The 15,614-nt window shown below is 40.6% G+C and overlaps 1 protein-coding gene across 4 annotated transcripts in view; it reads right to left on the bottom strand.

The window, feature by feature from the left end:
* The window catches only part of LOC115205048 (mediator of RNA polymerase II transcription subunit 12), a 93,557-nt gene that overhangs the window by 34,064 nt on the left and 43,879 nt on the right, over positions 1-15,614 (bottom strand). For all 4 annotated transcript variants that reach the window (XM_029770613.1, XM_029770610.1, XM_029770612.1 and 1 more), the window contains exon 26: positions 12,864-13,027. In XM_029770613.1, coding sequence (XP_029626473.1) covers positions 12,864-13,027 — 164 coding nt within the window. The remainder of the gene's footprint in view (positions 1-12,863; positions 13,028-15,614) is intronic.

Genomic DNA, 15,614 nt, shown 5'->3' with positions numbered 1-15,614 from the left:
CTTTGTGGAGAGCTAATTTATATATTTTGTGATATGAATACCAAATATGTCTACCTCACCGTCAGCCCATTTTATAGGTAAACTGCACGGTAATGTAACAGTTGTATTTTTTAAAGATTCAAAACGTAATATTGTACACTTATTAGGCTTTAGTCCAGAAAAGTTATCTTCAATGAGACGTTACAGGAATCTAGCTTGCAGACTTAATATAAAACTTGAATCAGCTTACATGGACACCTTTGTTTTTAAGCTTTGGATTTCTAATCCTCAAATTTTATTCGATCCGATTTTAATAGCTAGCATTTCGATGGCCATAACGAATAGATATGGTGACAGCGGACAACCTTGTTTAACTCCTCTTGACAGTTCAGAACTCTAAGATGTAGCCGTTATTTACAATTTTACACCTGGGTTTGCTATACATTTACACATTTTATAAGAGGCATTTATAAATAAAATCCTGTCTTAATTTATCAAAGGCCTTTTCAAAATCTGCTATAAATACTAGGTCTGGCTTCTTAGATGTTTCATGTTGTTCTATATTTTCTCCAATGTATCGTCCATGTAAAAAAAAATATCCAATCAGGATGAACAATACCTGGTAAAAACTTTTTCATTCTTAGTGCTATGCATTTTGCTAGTATTTTTACATCACAACATTGAAGTGTAAGAGGCCCCCATTTTGTTTTAGATAGACTACATCTTTATATTTGCCATCTGGGTCTTCTAATAATAGTGAAATCACTAATTGACTGAGTTGTTTTCTTTATCATTGTACACAATTGGTTGACAAAGGCTGGGCATACTCCCTTTTATTTATGTTAAGAGCACATTCTGATTGACAAAGACTGCCTGTTAAAACTCGGCAACTACCATTAAACAATATGCTTCTCTGTGGAAAACACAAGTAGTGGGCATGACTCAAGTCTTATAAATGGTAGTGTTGTTGAGGAAAGGAGTGGAGTAAGGGGTGGGTCAACCTTGACTCATGAGAGTATCAGGCAGTGGAGGTGCCTCAGAGGAAGGAGGACCATCCTCAAGAGTATTTCAAAAATATTGAAATAGTGAAACATTCTCTTTGCGAGACAGAGTAGGTGAACGGATGATCGCCGCATGTGTGGTTCCCACCGTGAAGCATGGAAGAGGTGTGATGGTGCGGGGGCGCTTTGCAGTGGACACTGGTCATTGATTTATTTAGAATTCATTGCACACTTAACCAGTATGGCTACTACAGCATTCTGCAGCCATATGCCCTCCCATCTGATTTGCTCTTAGTGGGACTATCATTTGTTTTTTAACAAGACAATGACCCAACACACCTCCAGGCTGTGAAAGGGCTATTTGACAAAGGACAGCAATGGAGTGCTGCATCAGATGACCTAGCATCCACAATCACCTGAGCTCAACTAAATTGAAATGGTTTGGGATGAGTTGGACCGCAGCGTGAAGGAAAAGCAGCCAACAAGTGCTCTGCATATGTGGGAACGCCTTCAAAACTGTTGGAAAAACATTCCAGGTGAAGCTGGTTGAGAGAATGCCAAGAGTGTGCAAAGCTGTCATCAAGGCAAAGGGTGGCTACTTTGAAGAATATATTTTGATTTGTTGGGGCTAGGGGGCAGTATTGAGAAATTTTGAAAAAAATATGTGCCCATTTTTAACTGCCTCCTACACCAACTCAGAAGCTAGGATATGCATATTATTAACACATTCGGATAGAAAACACTCTGAACAAACTAAAACAGTTTGAATGGTGTCTGTAAGTATAACAAAACTCATATTGCAGGCAAAAACCTGTGAAAAATAGATTTAAAAAAATGTGAATTTTGTGACTGTACTATTTAGGGTCATTGTTTTATAGAGATACCACAGTGAGAAAGGATTCATTTCGCAACTCCTACGGCTTCCACTAGATGTCAACGATCTTTATAAAGTTGTTTGAAGCGTCTATGATTAACAGAGAGCAAATTAGAATGCAGGGAAGTTGACATGTCGTCACTTCATTTTTCGCGCCTGCGCATAAATGTGAGAAGAGAGAATTTTTCATAAACGTTTTTCTAGACACAGGATAGGTCGTGTGAAAATATTACTGATGTTTCACGTTAAAAATGGACCAAAAGATAGATGCTAAACAACGTTTGACATCTTTGAAAGAACGTAAATAGATTATTTACTAGGTTTTTTTAGCTTTTCGGCGTGATTTTACACCCCCCTACGTTTTGTGGGAGCCTACTGAACACTAACTACTTGGTGTTATTTGGACATAAATTATGAACTTTGTCAAAAGAAACCACATTTGTTCTGGACCTGGGATTTCTGGAAGTGCCTTCTGATGGAGATAATCAAAGGTAAGGGGATATTTACAATGTTATTATCGATATTAGATGCTGCTAACCTGTATAGCCTAGCCTATTGTTCTTAGCATAGTACCCCGTTTATTGCAAAATGTGATTTCCCAGTAAAGTTATTTTGAGATCTGGCCATTCGGTAGCAATTACGAGATGATAATATATTATTCTTTGAATGACAATATTATAATTTACCAATGTTTTCGAATAGTAATTCCGTAATTTGTAACGCTGAATTCACTGGGAGCATTTGAGGCGAAAAAAATTCTGAATTTCACCGCGACTGTAAATGCTGTTTTTGGATATAAATATGAACTTGATGGAACTAAAAATGCATGTATTGTATAACATAATGTCCTATGAGTGTCATCTGATGCAGATTGTCAAAGGTAAGTGCATAATTCTAGCTGGTTTTCTGTCTCTGTTGATGCCCTTCTTTGAATTGGCTAAACATTACACACAGCTATTGTCAATGTACTCTCCTAACATAACCTAACTTTATGCATTCTCCGTAAAGCCTCTTTGAAAATCGGACAACGTGGGTAGATTTAGGAGATGTGTATCTTTCAAATGGAGGAAAATAGTTGATTGTTTGAGTATTTGAAATGATTAGACTCTTGCAGTTTTGAATTCCCCGCCATGGTCACTTGACAATGAATCCCATTACCGGGATAAGATCCCCAAGAGGTTTTAACAGTTTTTTGGTTACTACATGATTCCATTATTTCATAGTTTTGATGTCTTCACTATTATTCTACAATGTAGAAAATAGTAAAAAATAAAAGTAAATCCCTTGAATGAGTAGGTGTGTCCAAACGTTTGACTTGGCACTGTATATACACATATATACAGTGCCTTAGTAAAATATTCAGACCCTTGACTTTTCAACATTTTGTTACGTTACAGCCTTATTCGAAAACGGATTTAAAAAATAATCCTCAATCTACACACAATAGCCCATAATGACAAAGCGAAAACAGGTTTGTCCGTAGATCTCTGAGACAGGATTGTGTCGAGGCACAGATCTGGGGAAGGGTACTAAAACATTTCTGTAGCATTGAAGGCCCCCAAGAACACAGTGGCCTCTATCATTCTTAAATGGAAGAAGTTTGGAACCACCAAGACTCTCCTAGAGCTGGCCACATGGCCAAACTGAGCAATCGGGGGAGAAGGACCTTGGACAGGGATGTGACCAAGAACCTGATGGTCACTCTGACAGAGCTCTAGAGTTCCTCTGTGGAGATGGGAGAATGTTCCAGAAGGTCAACCATCTCTGCAGCGCTCCACCAAATCAGACATTTATGGTAGAGTGGCCAGACGGAAGCCACTCCTCAGTAAAAAGGCACATGACAGCCCACTTGGAGATTGCATGCATGCATGCATGCATGCATGCATGCATGCATACATACATACATACATACATACATACATACATACATACATACATACATATGTATATATATATATATATATATATATATATATATATATACACACATACACACATACACACATACACAGTATATCACAAAAGTGAGTACACCCTCACATTTTTCTAAATATTTAAGTATATCTTTTCATGTGACAACACTGAAGAAATTACACTTTGCTACAATGTAAAGTAGTGAGTGTACAGCTTGTATAACAGTGTAAATTTGCTGCCCCTCAAAATAACACAACACACAGCCATTAATGTCTAAACCGCTGGCAGCAAAAGTGAGTACACCCCCAAATTGGGCCCAATTAGCCATTTTCATGTTTTGCAGAGGGGTCAAATACTAATTTCCCTCATTAAAATGCAAATCAATTTATAACATTTTTGACATGCGTTTTTCTGGAATTTTTGGTTGTTATTCTGTCTCTCACTGTTCAAATAAACCTACCATTAAAATTATAGACTGATCATTTCTTTGTCAGTGGGCAAACGTACAAAAGCCACTTTCTACCACTCTAAATTCCAAGCATCTGCCTCTAACCCTAGGAAGCTCTTTGCCACCTTCTCCTCCCTCCTGAATCCCCCTCCCTCTCTGCGGATGACTTCGTCAACCATTTTGAAAAGAAGGTTGACGACATCCGCTCCTCGTTTGTTAAGTCAAACGACACCGCTGGTCCACTTTCTACCACTGGTCCTGCTCACATTGCCCTACCCTATGCTTTGACCTCTTTCTCCCCTCTCTCTCCAGATGAAATCTTGCGACTTGTGACGGCCGGCCGCCCAACAACCTTCCCGCTTGACCCTATCCCCTCCTCTCTCCTCCAGACCATTTCCGGAGACCTTCTCCCTTATCTCACCTCGCTCATCAACTCATCCTTGACCACTGGATACGTCCCTTCCGTCCTCAAGAGAGCGAGAGTTGCACCCCTTCTCAAAAAACCTACACTCGATCCCTCCGATGTCAACAACTACAGACCAGTTTACCTTCTTTCTTTTCTCTCCAAAACTCTTGAGCGTACCGTCCTTGGCCAGCTCTCTTGCTATCTCTCTCAGAATGACCTTCTTGATCCAAATCAGTCAGGTTTCAAGACTGGTCATTCAACTGAGACTGCTCTTCTCTGTGTCACGGAGGCTCTCCGCACTGCTAAAGCTAACTCTCTCTCCTCTGCTCTCATCCTTTTAGACCTATCTGCTGCCTTTGATACTGTGAACCACCAGATCCTCCTCCACCCTCTCCGAGTTGGGCATCTCCGGAGCGGCCCACGCTTGGATTGCGTCCTACCTGACAGGTCGCTCCTACCAGGTGGCGTGGCGAGAATCTGTCTCCGCACCACGTGCTCTCACCACTGGTGTCCCCCAGGGCTCTGTTCTAGGCCCTCTCCTATTCTCGCTATACACCAAGTCACTTGGCTCTGTCATATCCTCACATGGTCTCTCCTATCATTGCTATGCAGACGACACACAATTCATCTTCTCCTTTCCCCCTTCTGATAACCAGGTGGCGAATCGCATCTCTGCATGTCTGGCAGACATATCAGTGTGGATGACGGATCACCACTTCAAGCTGAACCTCGGCAAGACGGAGCTGCTTTTCCTCCCGGGGAAGGACTGCCCGTTCCATGATCTCGCCATCACAGTTGACAACTCCATTGTGTCCTCCTCCCAGAGTGCTAAGAACCTTGGCGTGACCCTGGACAACACCCTATCGTTCTCCACTAACATCAAGGCGGTGACCCGATCCTGTAGGTTCATGCTCTACAACATTTGCAGAGTACGACCCTGCCTCACACAGGAAGCGGCGCAGGTCCTAATCCAGGCACTTGTCATCTCCCGTCTGGATTACTGCAACTCGCTGTTGGCTGGGCTCCCTGCCTGTGCCATTAAACCCCTACAACTCATCCAGAACGCCGCAGCCCGTCTGGTGTTCAACCTTCCCAAGTTCTCTCACGTCACCCCGCTCCTCCGCTCTCTCCACTGGCTTCCAGTTGAAGCTCGCATCCGCTACAAGACCATGGTGCTTGCCTACGGAGCTGTGAGGGGAACGGCACCTCCGTACCTTCAGGCTCTGATCAGTCCCTACACCCAAACGAGGGCACTGCGCTCATCCACCTCTGGCCTGCTGGCCCCCCTACCTCTGAGGAAGCACAGTTCCCGCTCAGCCCAGTCAAAACTGTTCGCTGCTCTGGCACCCCTATGGTGGAACAAGCTCCCTCACGACACTAGGACAGCGGAGTCAATCACCACCTTCCGGAGACACCTGAAACCCCACCTCTTTAAGGAATACCTAGGATAGGATAAAGTAATCCTTCTACCCCCCCCCCCCTAAAAGATTTAGATGCACTATTGTAAAGTGGTTGTTCCACTGGATATCATAAGGTGAATGCACCAACAATTTGTAAGTCGCTCTGGATAAGAGCGTCTGCTAAATGACTTAAATGTAATGTAAATGGGATCAAATACTTTTTTCCCCTCACTGTATATACATACATACAATCACACACACACACATATATACATATACACACACATATATATATATATATATATATATATATATGTGTGTGTATTTATGTGTGTGTATATGTATATACATACATACATAATATACACATACATTCATAAATAATATACACATACACACATATAATATATATATATATATATATTTTTTTTTTTTTTTTGTTGCCATATCCCTGTAATACTTAGATCTTATGTCAAGTGTTACTGAAGTGTTGTGGTTGCAAGGTCACATCTAAAGCCTTTTCTTTTGGGGTGATACTATAGGCCACCAAGTGCGAACAGCCAGTATCTAAATAATGTGGGTGAAATGCTTGATAGTGTATGTGATGTAAACAGAGGTCTACTTTCTTGGCGACCTGAATATTGACTGGTTTTCATCAAGCTGTCCACTGAAGAGGAAGCTTCTCACTTTAACCAGCGGCTGGAATCTGGTTCAGGTTATTAATCAACCTACCAGGGTATTTACAAGCACTACAGGAACAAGATCATCCACATGTATCGATCACATTTTTACTAATACTCTAGAACTTTCATCTAAAGCTGTATCCGTACCCATTGGATGCAGTAATCACAATATAGTGGCTACATCCAGGAAAACCAAAGTTCCAAAAGCTGGGGCTAAAATAGTTTATAAGAGATTATACAAAAGATTTTGCTGTGACTCTTATGTGGATGATGTTAAAAATATTTGTTGGTCTGATGTGAATAATAAGGAGCATCCAGATGCTTGCACTTGTTGAATTTATGGAATTGCTTTGTCCAATTATTTACAAACATGCACCTGTTAAGAAACTGACTGTTAGAACTGTTAAGGCTCCATGGATTGATGAGGAATTTAAAAACTGTATGGTTGAAAGAGATGGGGCAAAAGGAGTGGCTAATAAGTCTGGCTGTACATCTGACTGGCTGGCTTACTGCAAATTGAGAAATTATGTGACTAAACTCAACAAAAATAAGACATTATATTATGAAGCCAAGATCAATGATATAAATAATGATGGGAAAAGAACTAGCACCTTAAATGAAATTATGGTAAGAAAGACAAATTCAACTCCATCTCTCATCAAATCAGATGTCTTATTCATCACAAAACCATTTGATGTTGCCAATTACTTTAATGATTACTTCATTGGCAAAGAAATGCCAACAATGCACAGTGAGCCATCGTATTTAAACATAAAAAAAACGAATAATGAAAGAAAAGCATTGCAACTTAGAATTGTGTACATTTAGTATGGGAGAAGTGAAATTATTATTGTTTACAATCAATAATGTCAAACCTCCTGGCATTGACAACTTAGATGGAAAGCTACTGAGGATGGTAGCTGACTCCATAGCCACGCCTGTCTGTCATATCTTTAATCTGAGTCTAGAGGAATGTGTATGTCCTCAGGCCTGGAGGGAAGCCAAAGCAATTCCGTTACCCGAGAGTGGGAAAGCGGCCCTTACTGGTTCTAAAAGCAGACCTATCAGCTTGCTGCCAGCTCTTAGCAAACTGTTGGAAAAAATGGTGTTTGACCAAATACAGTGCTATTTCTCTGAAAAACAAATTAACAGACTTTCAGCATGCTTATTGAGGTCACTCAACATGTACTGCACTGACACAAATTGGTTGAAAGAAATTGATAAGAAGATTGTGGGAGCTGTACTGTTAGATTTCAGTACAGCCTTTGATATTATTGACCATAAACTGATGTCGAAGAAAACTTGTGTTGTGGCTTTTCAACCTCTGCCATATTATGGATTCAGAGCTATCTATCTAATAGAACTCAAAAAGGTTTTCTTTAATGGAAGCTTCTCTAATGTCAAACGTGTAAAGAGCTGAGGAGAGACTGCATCACTTATTTTTTTGAAGAAACATTGTGTTGAAAATCACAAATTGTTTGCATAGTCAACTTATACACAGCTCTGACACACACTTACCACACCAGACATGCCACCAGGGGTCTTTTCACAGTCCCCAAATCCAAAATAGGGATGAAACGGTTACCGGTTTCATGATAAACCATGGTAAAAATCCCGACAGTTAGTATTACCATTACAAATTTTAATTATCAATAAAACTGTGTTTGATTACCACGGTTTGAAAAACTCCCGGTAAATACTGTCCAGCATAAACCAAAGTTAGCAACAGTTGTTTTGTGTGAAAACATGGCGAAACGCAGTGACGGCGCTCGGGAGATTTTTCAGCCTTCTAAGAGGACCAAATCTGAAGTATGGTCATATTTTGGGTTTTACAAGAGTGCTGAGGGAAACTTAATCGAAGATGGTCAACCTGTCTGCAGAACATGCAAAAAGGGGCAACACTTCCAATCTCTTGAGTCATCTTCATGACCACCACCCACTACTTTATAGCGAATGCAAGGTAAGCTAACTTTTAGCTCAATGCATGATGTGGGGACTTCGGAAATGGGGGAAAATGTCATGGCTTATGTGGCTAACTTGCTAATAGCTTGTCAATAATGTAAACTGAAGCTTTCAGTGTTACCTACGCTTGTAAAAACTGCTGCTGCTGTATGCGTCGTGTGTCTGCAGACTCTATTCGCCCATTGCACACGATAACACATTATGTAGTTTAGTCACCCAACCAACATATTTTGTTAATTTAAAACCCGTCAGTCATCGACTTGGTTGTAAAAGTGTTCCAACAGGAGAAACACTACATACTCCTATACAAGACTCCTGTCAATTGTTGGGCTCATTGTTGGGCTCATTTCAATTACTATCACTGTCTTCTCAACCTTTCTAGGGTCAGAGGCAGTATCCTGGATTTCCGCCTGTCTGACGTGCCCAAAGTAAACTGCCTGTTACTCAGGCCCAAAAGCTAGGATATGCATATAATTGGTAGAATTGGATAAAAAAAATTCTGAAGTTTCGAAAACTGTTAAAATAATGTCTGAGTATAACAGAACCGATATGGCAGGCATAAACCCGAGGAAAATCCATCTGGATTTTGTTTTTGTTTTGAGCTCCAATCAACTTCAAATGTGAAGCTATTGAAATCTATGAATTTCGCCTCCCAGATTGCAGTTCCTATGGCTTCCACTAGATGTCAGTCTTTATACATGGTTTCAGGCTTGTTTTTTGAAAAACCACCAAGTAATAGTTGTTTATCCATGGCAAAAGTAGTCTTTGCGTGCGTGAACGAAGGCGCGCTCTTCGTTATTTTCCTGTCCTATTGAACATACTATTCTCCGTATGAAATATTATCATTTATTTAGATATTAGACTACCTGAGGATTAATTTGAAACGTTGTTTGACTTGTTTGGACGAACTTTACAGGTAACTTCTGGGACTTTGTCTGCATGTTGAACGGGTGGATTACTGAACTCAATGACACCTTCTAAACTGACCTTTTGGGATATAAAGAAGGACTTTATCGAACAAAACGACCATTCATTGTGTAGCTGGGACCCTTGGGATTGCAAACAGAGGAAGATCTTCAAAGGTAAGTGATTTATTTTATCGCTATTTATGATTTTGTGAAGCCTGTGCTGGTTTGAAAACATGTTGTTGTGGGGCGCTGTCCTCAGATAATCGAATGTTATGCTTTCGCTATAAAGCCTATTGTAAATCAGACAACGCGGTTCGATTACCAAGATTCTAAGCTAAAGAATCATGTATGACACTTGTATTTTCATGAATGTTTAATTACGATTTTGTATTTTGAATTTGGCTCGTTCCGATTTCACCGATGTTGTCAAATTTGATCCCGCTTCACGGTAAGAGGACTCATTTGTATTTATGTAAATTGTGCATGGGGTCATTGCATTTACTCAAATTCAACACAGAAGAGACTGTGTATGTGTGAATAATAATTATAACATAACGACACCAATAATAATAATACATTTGCTATTCCCTTGTTTACAGAGCGGGCATGCAGCGGGCAAACCCAGTGATGCTACTGGTCTCTCATCTACAGTTGTGACACAGACACTCAAGCAAGCATTTTAAAAAAGGCAGGCTGCTTATGCACCCACATCAAAAAATGCTCAAGACCTCACTGCAGCCCTTTTCGTATTACATTGCAAAGGACATGATGCCATTTCAAATTGTTGAGAGGCCTGGCTTTCTGAGGATGATAAAGGTTGCCGTGCCTCACTACAAAGTGCAAGACTGAAATCCCAAACCTGTACAACCAGGTTAAAGCTGATGTTGTGAAAAAGTTTGGCTCAAGGCACATGGTTTGCTGCAACTACTGACCTCTGGACCAGTGAAAGCCGGGGTGGTCAACCCTACATCAGCTTCACTAACCATTACCTCACCCCAGACTGGCAACTGGAATCAAACTGCCTGGAAACACAGTTCTTCCCAGAAGATCACTCGGCTCACAACATCAGAGTTTTTTGAGAATACGCTGGAAGAGTGGGGGGGGGGTCAACAAGAAAGACTTGGTCTGCATAACCACAGACAACACAACAAACATAATCTTGGCTTTTGAAGAGTTCCCAGATTTGTGGCTTGGGTGCTTTGGACATAATTTGAACCTGGCCATCTCAAAGGCTCTGAAAATTCGGAGTTGACACAGCAGTCAAGGCCTGCCGTCATCTGGTCCAAGGCTTCTCATGGAGCTGGAAGAGAAGGAGAGAACTGAGAGAAAAGCAAGCTGCCCTCAACATGCCACAGAAGGCTCTGATCCATGATGTGGTGACCCGATGAGGATCTACACACAAGATGCTTGAGCGTTTCCTCAGCCAACAGCAGCCAGTCTGTGCGACACTGGCTGGAGAAAGAGGAACATGGCATCTGATGCCCAAAGATGCCGACATAAGTGTCATGGAGCAAATGTGCCAGCTCCTTAAACCTCTGAGGCAAGTGCATCTGTAAACTTGCTCAGAGACACGAGTGACACTGTCAGCCATCAAGCCTGTCCTGGACCACATCACCGGTGATGTTCTGGTGGAAAAAGATACGGAGCCATCCCTGACCAAAGACATGAAAAGGGTAATGAGAGAAGACCTTAACAACAGATAATCAGAGAAGGCAAAGAGAGTCATGCACATGGCATGTTTCATTGACCCCAGCTTCAAAAGGAGCTTTTTAGATGAGCCTGAGGCTGCAAAAGTTGACACTGACAGCTGTGTCCAGGAGGCCTTGAAGCTGGCAGCTGGACAAGTCAGGGAAGAACCACAAAGCACCAACAGCACCTCCACCACCAACACCCCCACAGCATCGGAGGGGAAAGGCCTGGCTGGATTGCTGAGAAAGATCACCTCTCTGATGCATACATACAGGATGTTAGGCCAGCAGCACCTTATTTCTTTATGAAGGAGAGAACGGCCATACAATCAGTGCTGTCCATTTGATTTGTTTACATTTTGTGTGTTGTTATTTTAATGTCAACACCTGCACATTGGATTTGTTTATATATGGTTGTATTGTTCTTACATGCACATTGCTTTACTTGTGTTGCTTTCATATGCACATTTGATTTGCTTACTTAAGGTTGTGTTCATTAAAACCTGCACTACGGAAACTTCTCTCATAGCCACATGGTGCCATCTTTAACGTTATTATTTTTATGTTTATGCACACAAAAAGTGCATAGTGCTGCTAATTGTATTTGTTGGTTTTCAATATAAACCTTGGTGAAATGATTTCCGTTTGTGTATCAGTACAAACTGAAATTTTAACAATACCGCGATCATTTTGGTCACTATAATTGTGATATGAAATGTTCATACCGTTTCATCTCTAATCCAAAACAAATTCAAGAAAGCATACAGCGCCATATAGAGCCCTTATTGCATGGAACTCCGTTCCATCTCATATTTCTCAAATAAACAGCAAACCTGGTTTCAAAAAACAGATAAAGCAACACCTCACAGCACAACGCCTCTCCCATATTTTACCTAGATAGTTTGTCCTAGATAGTTTGACCTAGATATTGATATGTGGGCTGCGTGTGCCTTTTCTGTCCTTGGGATGTTCTTGTCTATTAATGTTCTGTATTGTCATTTTTCATGTTTTGTTTGGACCCCAGGAAAAGTAGCTGTTGCTTTTGGAACAGCTAATGGGGATCCTTATAAAATACTAAATGTCAGGGGAATTTTGTGAAACAAGGTTGCTATTTTTACGTCAGGGGAATTTAGCGAAAAGTGTCAGCCTATTTGCAAAGTACTTTAGTTCTGTTCTTGTGATGAACTTGTCTATTAATGTTATGTATTATGTCATGTTTTATTTTTTGTGTGGACCCCAGGTAGAGTAGCTGCTGATTTAGCAGTAGCTAATGGGGATCCTAATAAAATACTAAATACTAAGACTGATTCACTCCTGGTCCTAACTGAGCTTCAAGTGCATTGTCATTACCCAAAATGGAGTAATAAATTCAGTCAATTCAGGACGAACAGTTGGTTTTTAATTAGGAAATGTTTTACTTCAGTTTACTTTCTGGATTTACTGAAATAAAACTAAACAAATGAAATGGACTCCACACCTAGAAATGACTTGCATTAGGAAATATGCAGCTTCTGGTGTGTGAAGGAAATGGAAGAGAGAAAATATAGAAGTCCCAAAAATGTGACCCTGGTGTGAAATGTCTCCTTTCACATGTTCTCACCTGTTGGCAGATGCTCTTCAGCACATACTTGGCGTAAATGTCTAGGCTGGTCGTTTCTATAGAGACTGTGTGGCCGCCCGACTTCTTGGAACCTATGTCGTCGTCGGCAATTTCATCGAGGCCGGCGGGGTGAGAGAATCCCGAGCCCTTCAGTTCTGCATCGCCTGGAGCGCGATGGATAGAAAATGTTACAAAATGTATAACTTCAAGGTTCTGTGGTCTTACTGGTGAGCAGTTGTAATAGAGACACATTTAAAGTGGAACTGACAGTGTTTTAAATACTTTGCAGATATGAAACAGACAATCATAATATCAGTACAAAATATCAAATTCCCAGTTTACGCTTGAAAACCAACTTTATATGAGGTTTTTAAAAACATGTTCTATTTGACTCAAAATGCCATGACGTACAGAAAGGCATCGTTGGCAGAATAGATGGATGGAGTTCAATGCATGACTAATACAGTGACCAATACGTTTGTTAGTCCAAAATAATTATTGCTTTCAGGTTGTAAATTACAACAGTCAGTCATAATGTGGCTAAAAGGCGAGCACACGTGTCAAACAAGGCCCACAGGCCAAATAGGACACAAATGCAAGTATAAATGAGACAACATTTGAGTCATCTACTTTATGGAATTACAGCCTGAAGGGATAGCGTCGGTAAATTCAACTTAAATTGCGCCTCCGTGTCCCCCATTTACAGAGCACAGTGAAGGGAAAATATACAGACACATGCCACAGTCCTAGCTAGGCTACTAAAATGTTACAGTCTGGGTTCGGTTTTTAAAGCTTGACAATGAATAACCCAAAAAATAAAACCTGCAACAAAACACCATGCAAAGGAGAATTACAGCAACATTTGAGCAGTAGCCTAGGCTGGCTACTCAACTACAATATATTTTGAGCGCACCATACAGCAATGCTGCATTCAACCTCACCGGTGATTCATGCAGTGCAAAAAAAATCTACAGCTACATTTTTGTTATTTGTAGTTATTAAATACATTTTGAGTCACAGAATGTTATGCACATCTGCAAGCATAGTAGCAAAGGCTGGATAAATATTTATGTCTTATTTCGTTTTAATATGTTAAAAATGCTATATACAATGCATTTTTCCACATTTTGTTACAGCCTTATTCTAAAATTGATTAAATTGTTTTTTCTCAATCTACACATAATAACCCATAATGAAAAAGCAAAACCTTTTTTTGTGTGTGCAAATGTATGAAATATACAAAACTGAAATATTTAATTTACATACAGTACCAGTCAAACATTTGGACACACACACTCATTCAAGGCTTTTCTTTATTTTGACTATTTTCTACATTGTAGAATGCCAAGAGTGTGCAAAGCTGTCATCAAGGCAAAGGGTGGCTACTTTGAAGAATCTCAAATATATTTTGATTTGTTTAACACTTTCTTGGTTACTACATCCTTCCAAGTGTCATTTCATAGTTTTAATGTCTTCACTATTATTCTACAATGTGGAAAATAGTAAAAATAAAGAAAAACCCTGGAATGAGTAGATGTCCAAACATTGACTGGTACTTATAAGTATTCAGACCTTTTACTCAGTACTTTGAAAGCACCTTTGGCAGGGATTACAGCCTTGAGTTTTCTTGGGTATGACAATACAAGCTTGACACACCTGCATTCAGGGAGTTTCTCCCATTCTTATCTACAGATCCACTCAAGCTCTGTCAGGTTGGATGAGGAGCATCACTGCACAGCTATTTTCATGTCTCTCCAGAGATGTTCGATCTGGTTCAAGTCCGGGCCACTCAAGGACATTCTGAAACTTGTCCCGAAGCCCATCCTGCGTTGTCTTGGCTGAGTGCTTAGGGTCGTTGTCCTGTCTGGGGTCCTGAGCGCTGTGGAGCAGGTTTTCATCAAGGATCTCTCTGTACTTTGCTCTGTTCATCTTTCTCTCGATCCTGACTAGTCTCCCAGTCCCTGCCGCTGAAAAACATCCCCCCCAGCATGACGCTGCCACCATCACGCTTCACCGTAGGGATGGTGCCATGTTTCCTCCAGACGTGACGCTTGGCATTCAGGCCAAAGTTCGACCTGTGCCGACACAATCCTGTCTCGGAGCTCTACGGACAACTCCTTCGACCTCATGGCTTGGTTTTTGCTCTGACATGCACTGTTAGCTGTGGGACCTTATATAGACAGGAGTGTGCCTTTCCAAATCATGTTCAATCAATTGAATTTACAACAGGTGGACTTCAATCAAGTTGTAGAAACATCTCAAGGATGATTAATGGAAGTAAGGTATTTCTGTTTTTTATTTTTAATACATTTGCAACAATTTCTAAAAACCTGTTTTCAATTTGTCATTATGGGGTATAGTGTATAGATTGATGAGAAAAAAACACAAATCAACTTTATAATAAGGCTGGAACATAAATTAAATGTGGAAAAAGTCAAGGGGTCTGAATTACAATCCGAATGCACTGTACAGCAGTCTACGTACATAATCGGACATTATAAATGGTCATATTTTTTCAAATGAAACAATGGCCAGTTTGGTTAGCAATTGCACATTTTTCATGTAAAAACAAATAGTCTATGTCTGGCCCACGAATTTAGTTCTCTCAATATGGCCTGTGCGCTGATTGAGTTTGACACCCCTGGCTTAGCGTATCTATTTATGTAGCTAGCTGTTTATTTAGCAAGTTAAAAACGCAGACCCTAACGTTAGCTAGCTAGCTGCTGGGAGGATGTCATGTCATTGGAGGAG

The sequence above is a fragment of the Salmo trutta genome, chromosome 13 (assembly GCF_901001165.1).
Source record: "Salmo trutta chromosome 13, fSalTru1.1, whole genome shotgun sequence".
Taxonomy (NCBI): Eukaryota; Metazoa; Chordata; class Actinopteri; order Salmoniformes; family Salmonidae; genus Salmo; species Salmo trutta.
The sequence above is the reverse complement of the archived record's forward strand: the minus strand, read 5'-3'. Positions and strand labels throughout refer to the sequence as shown.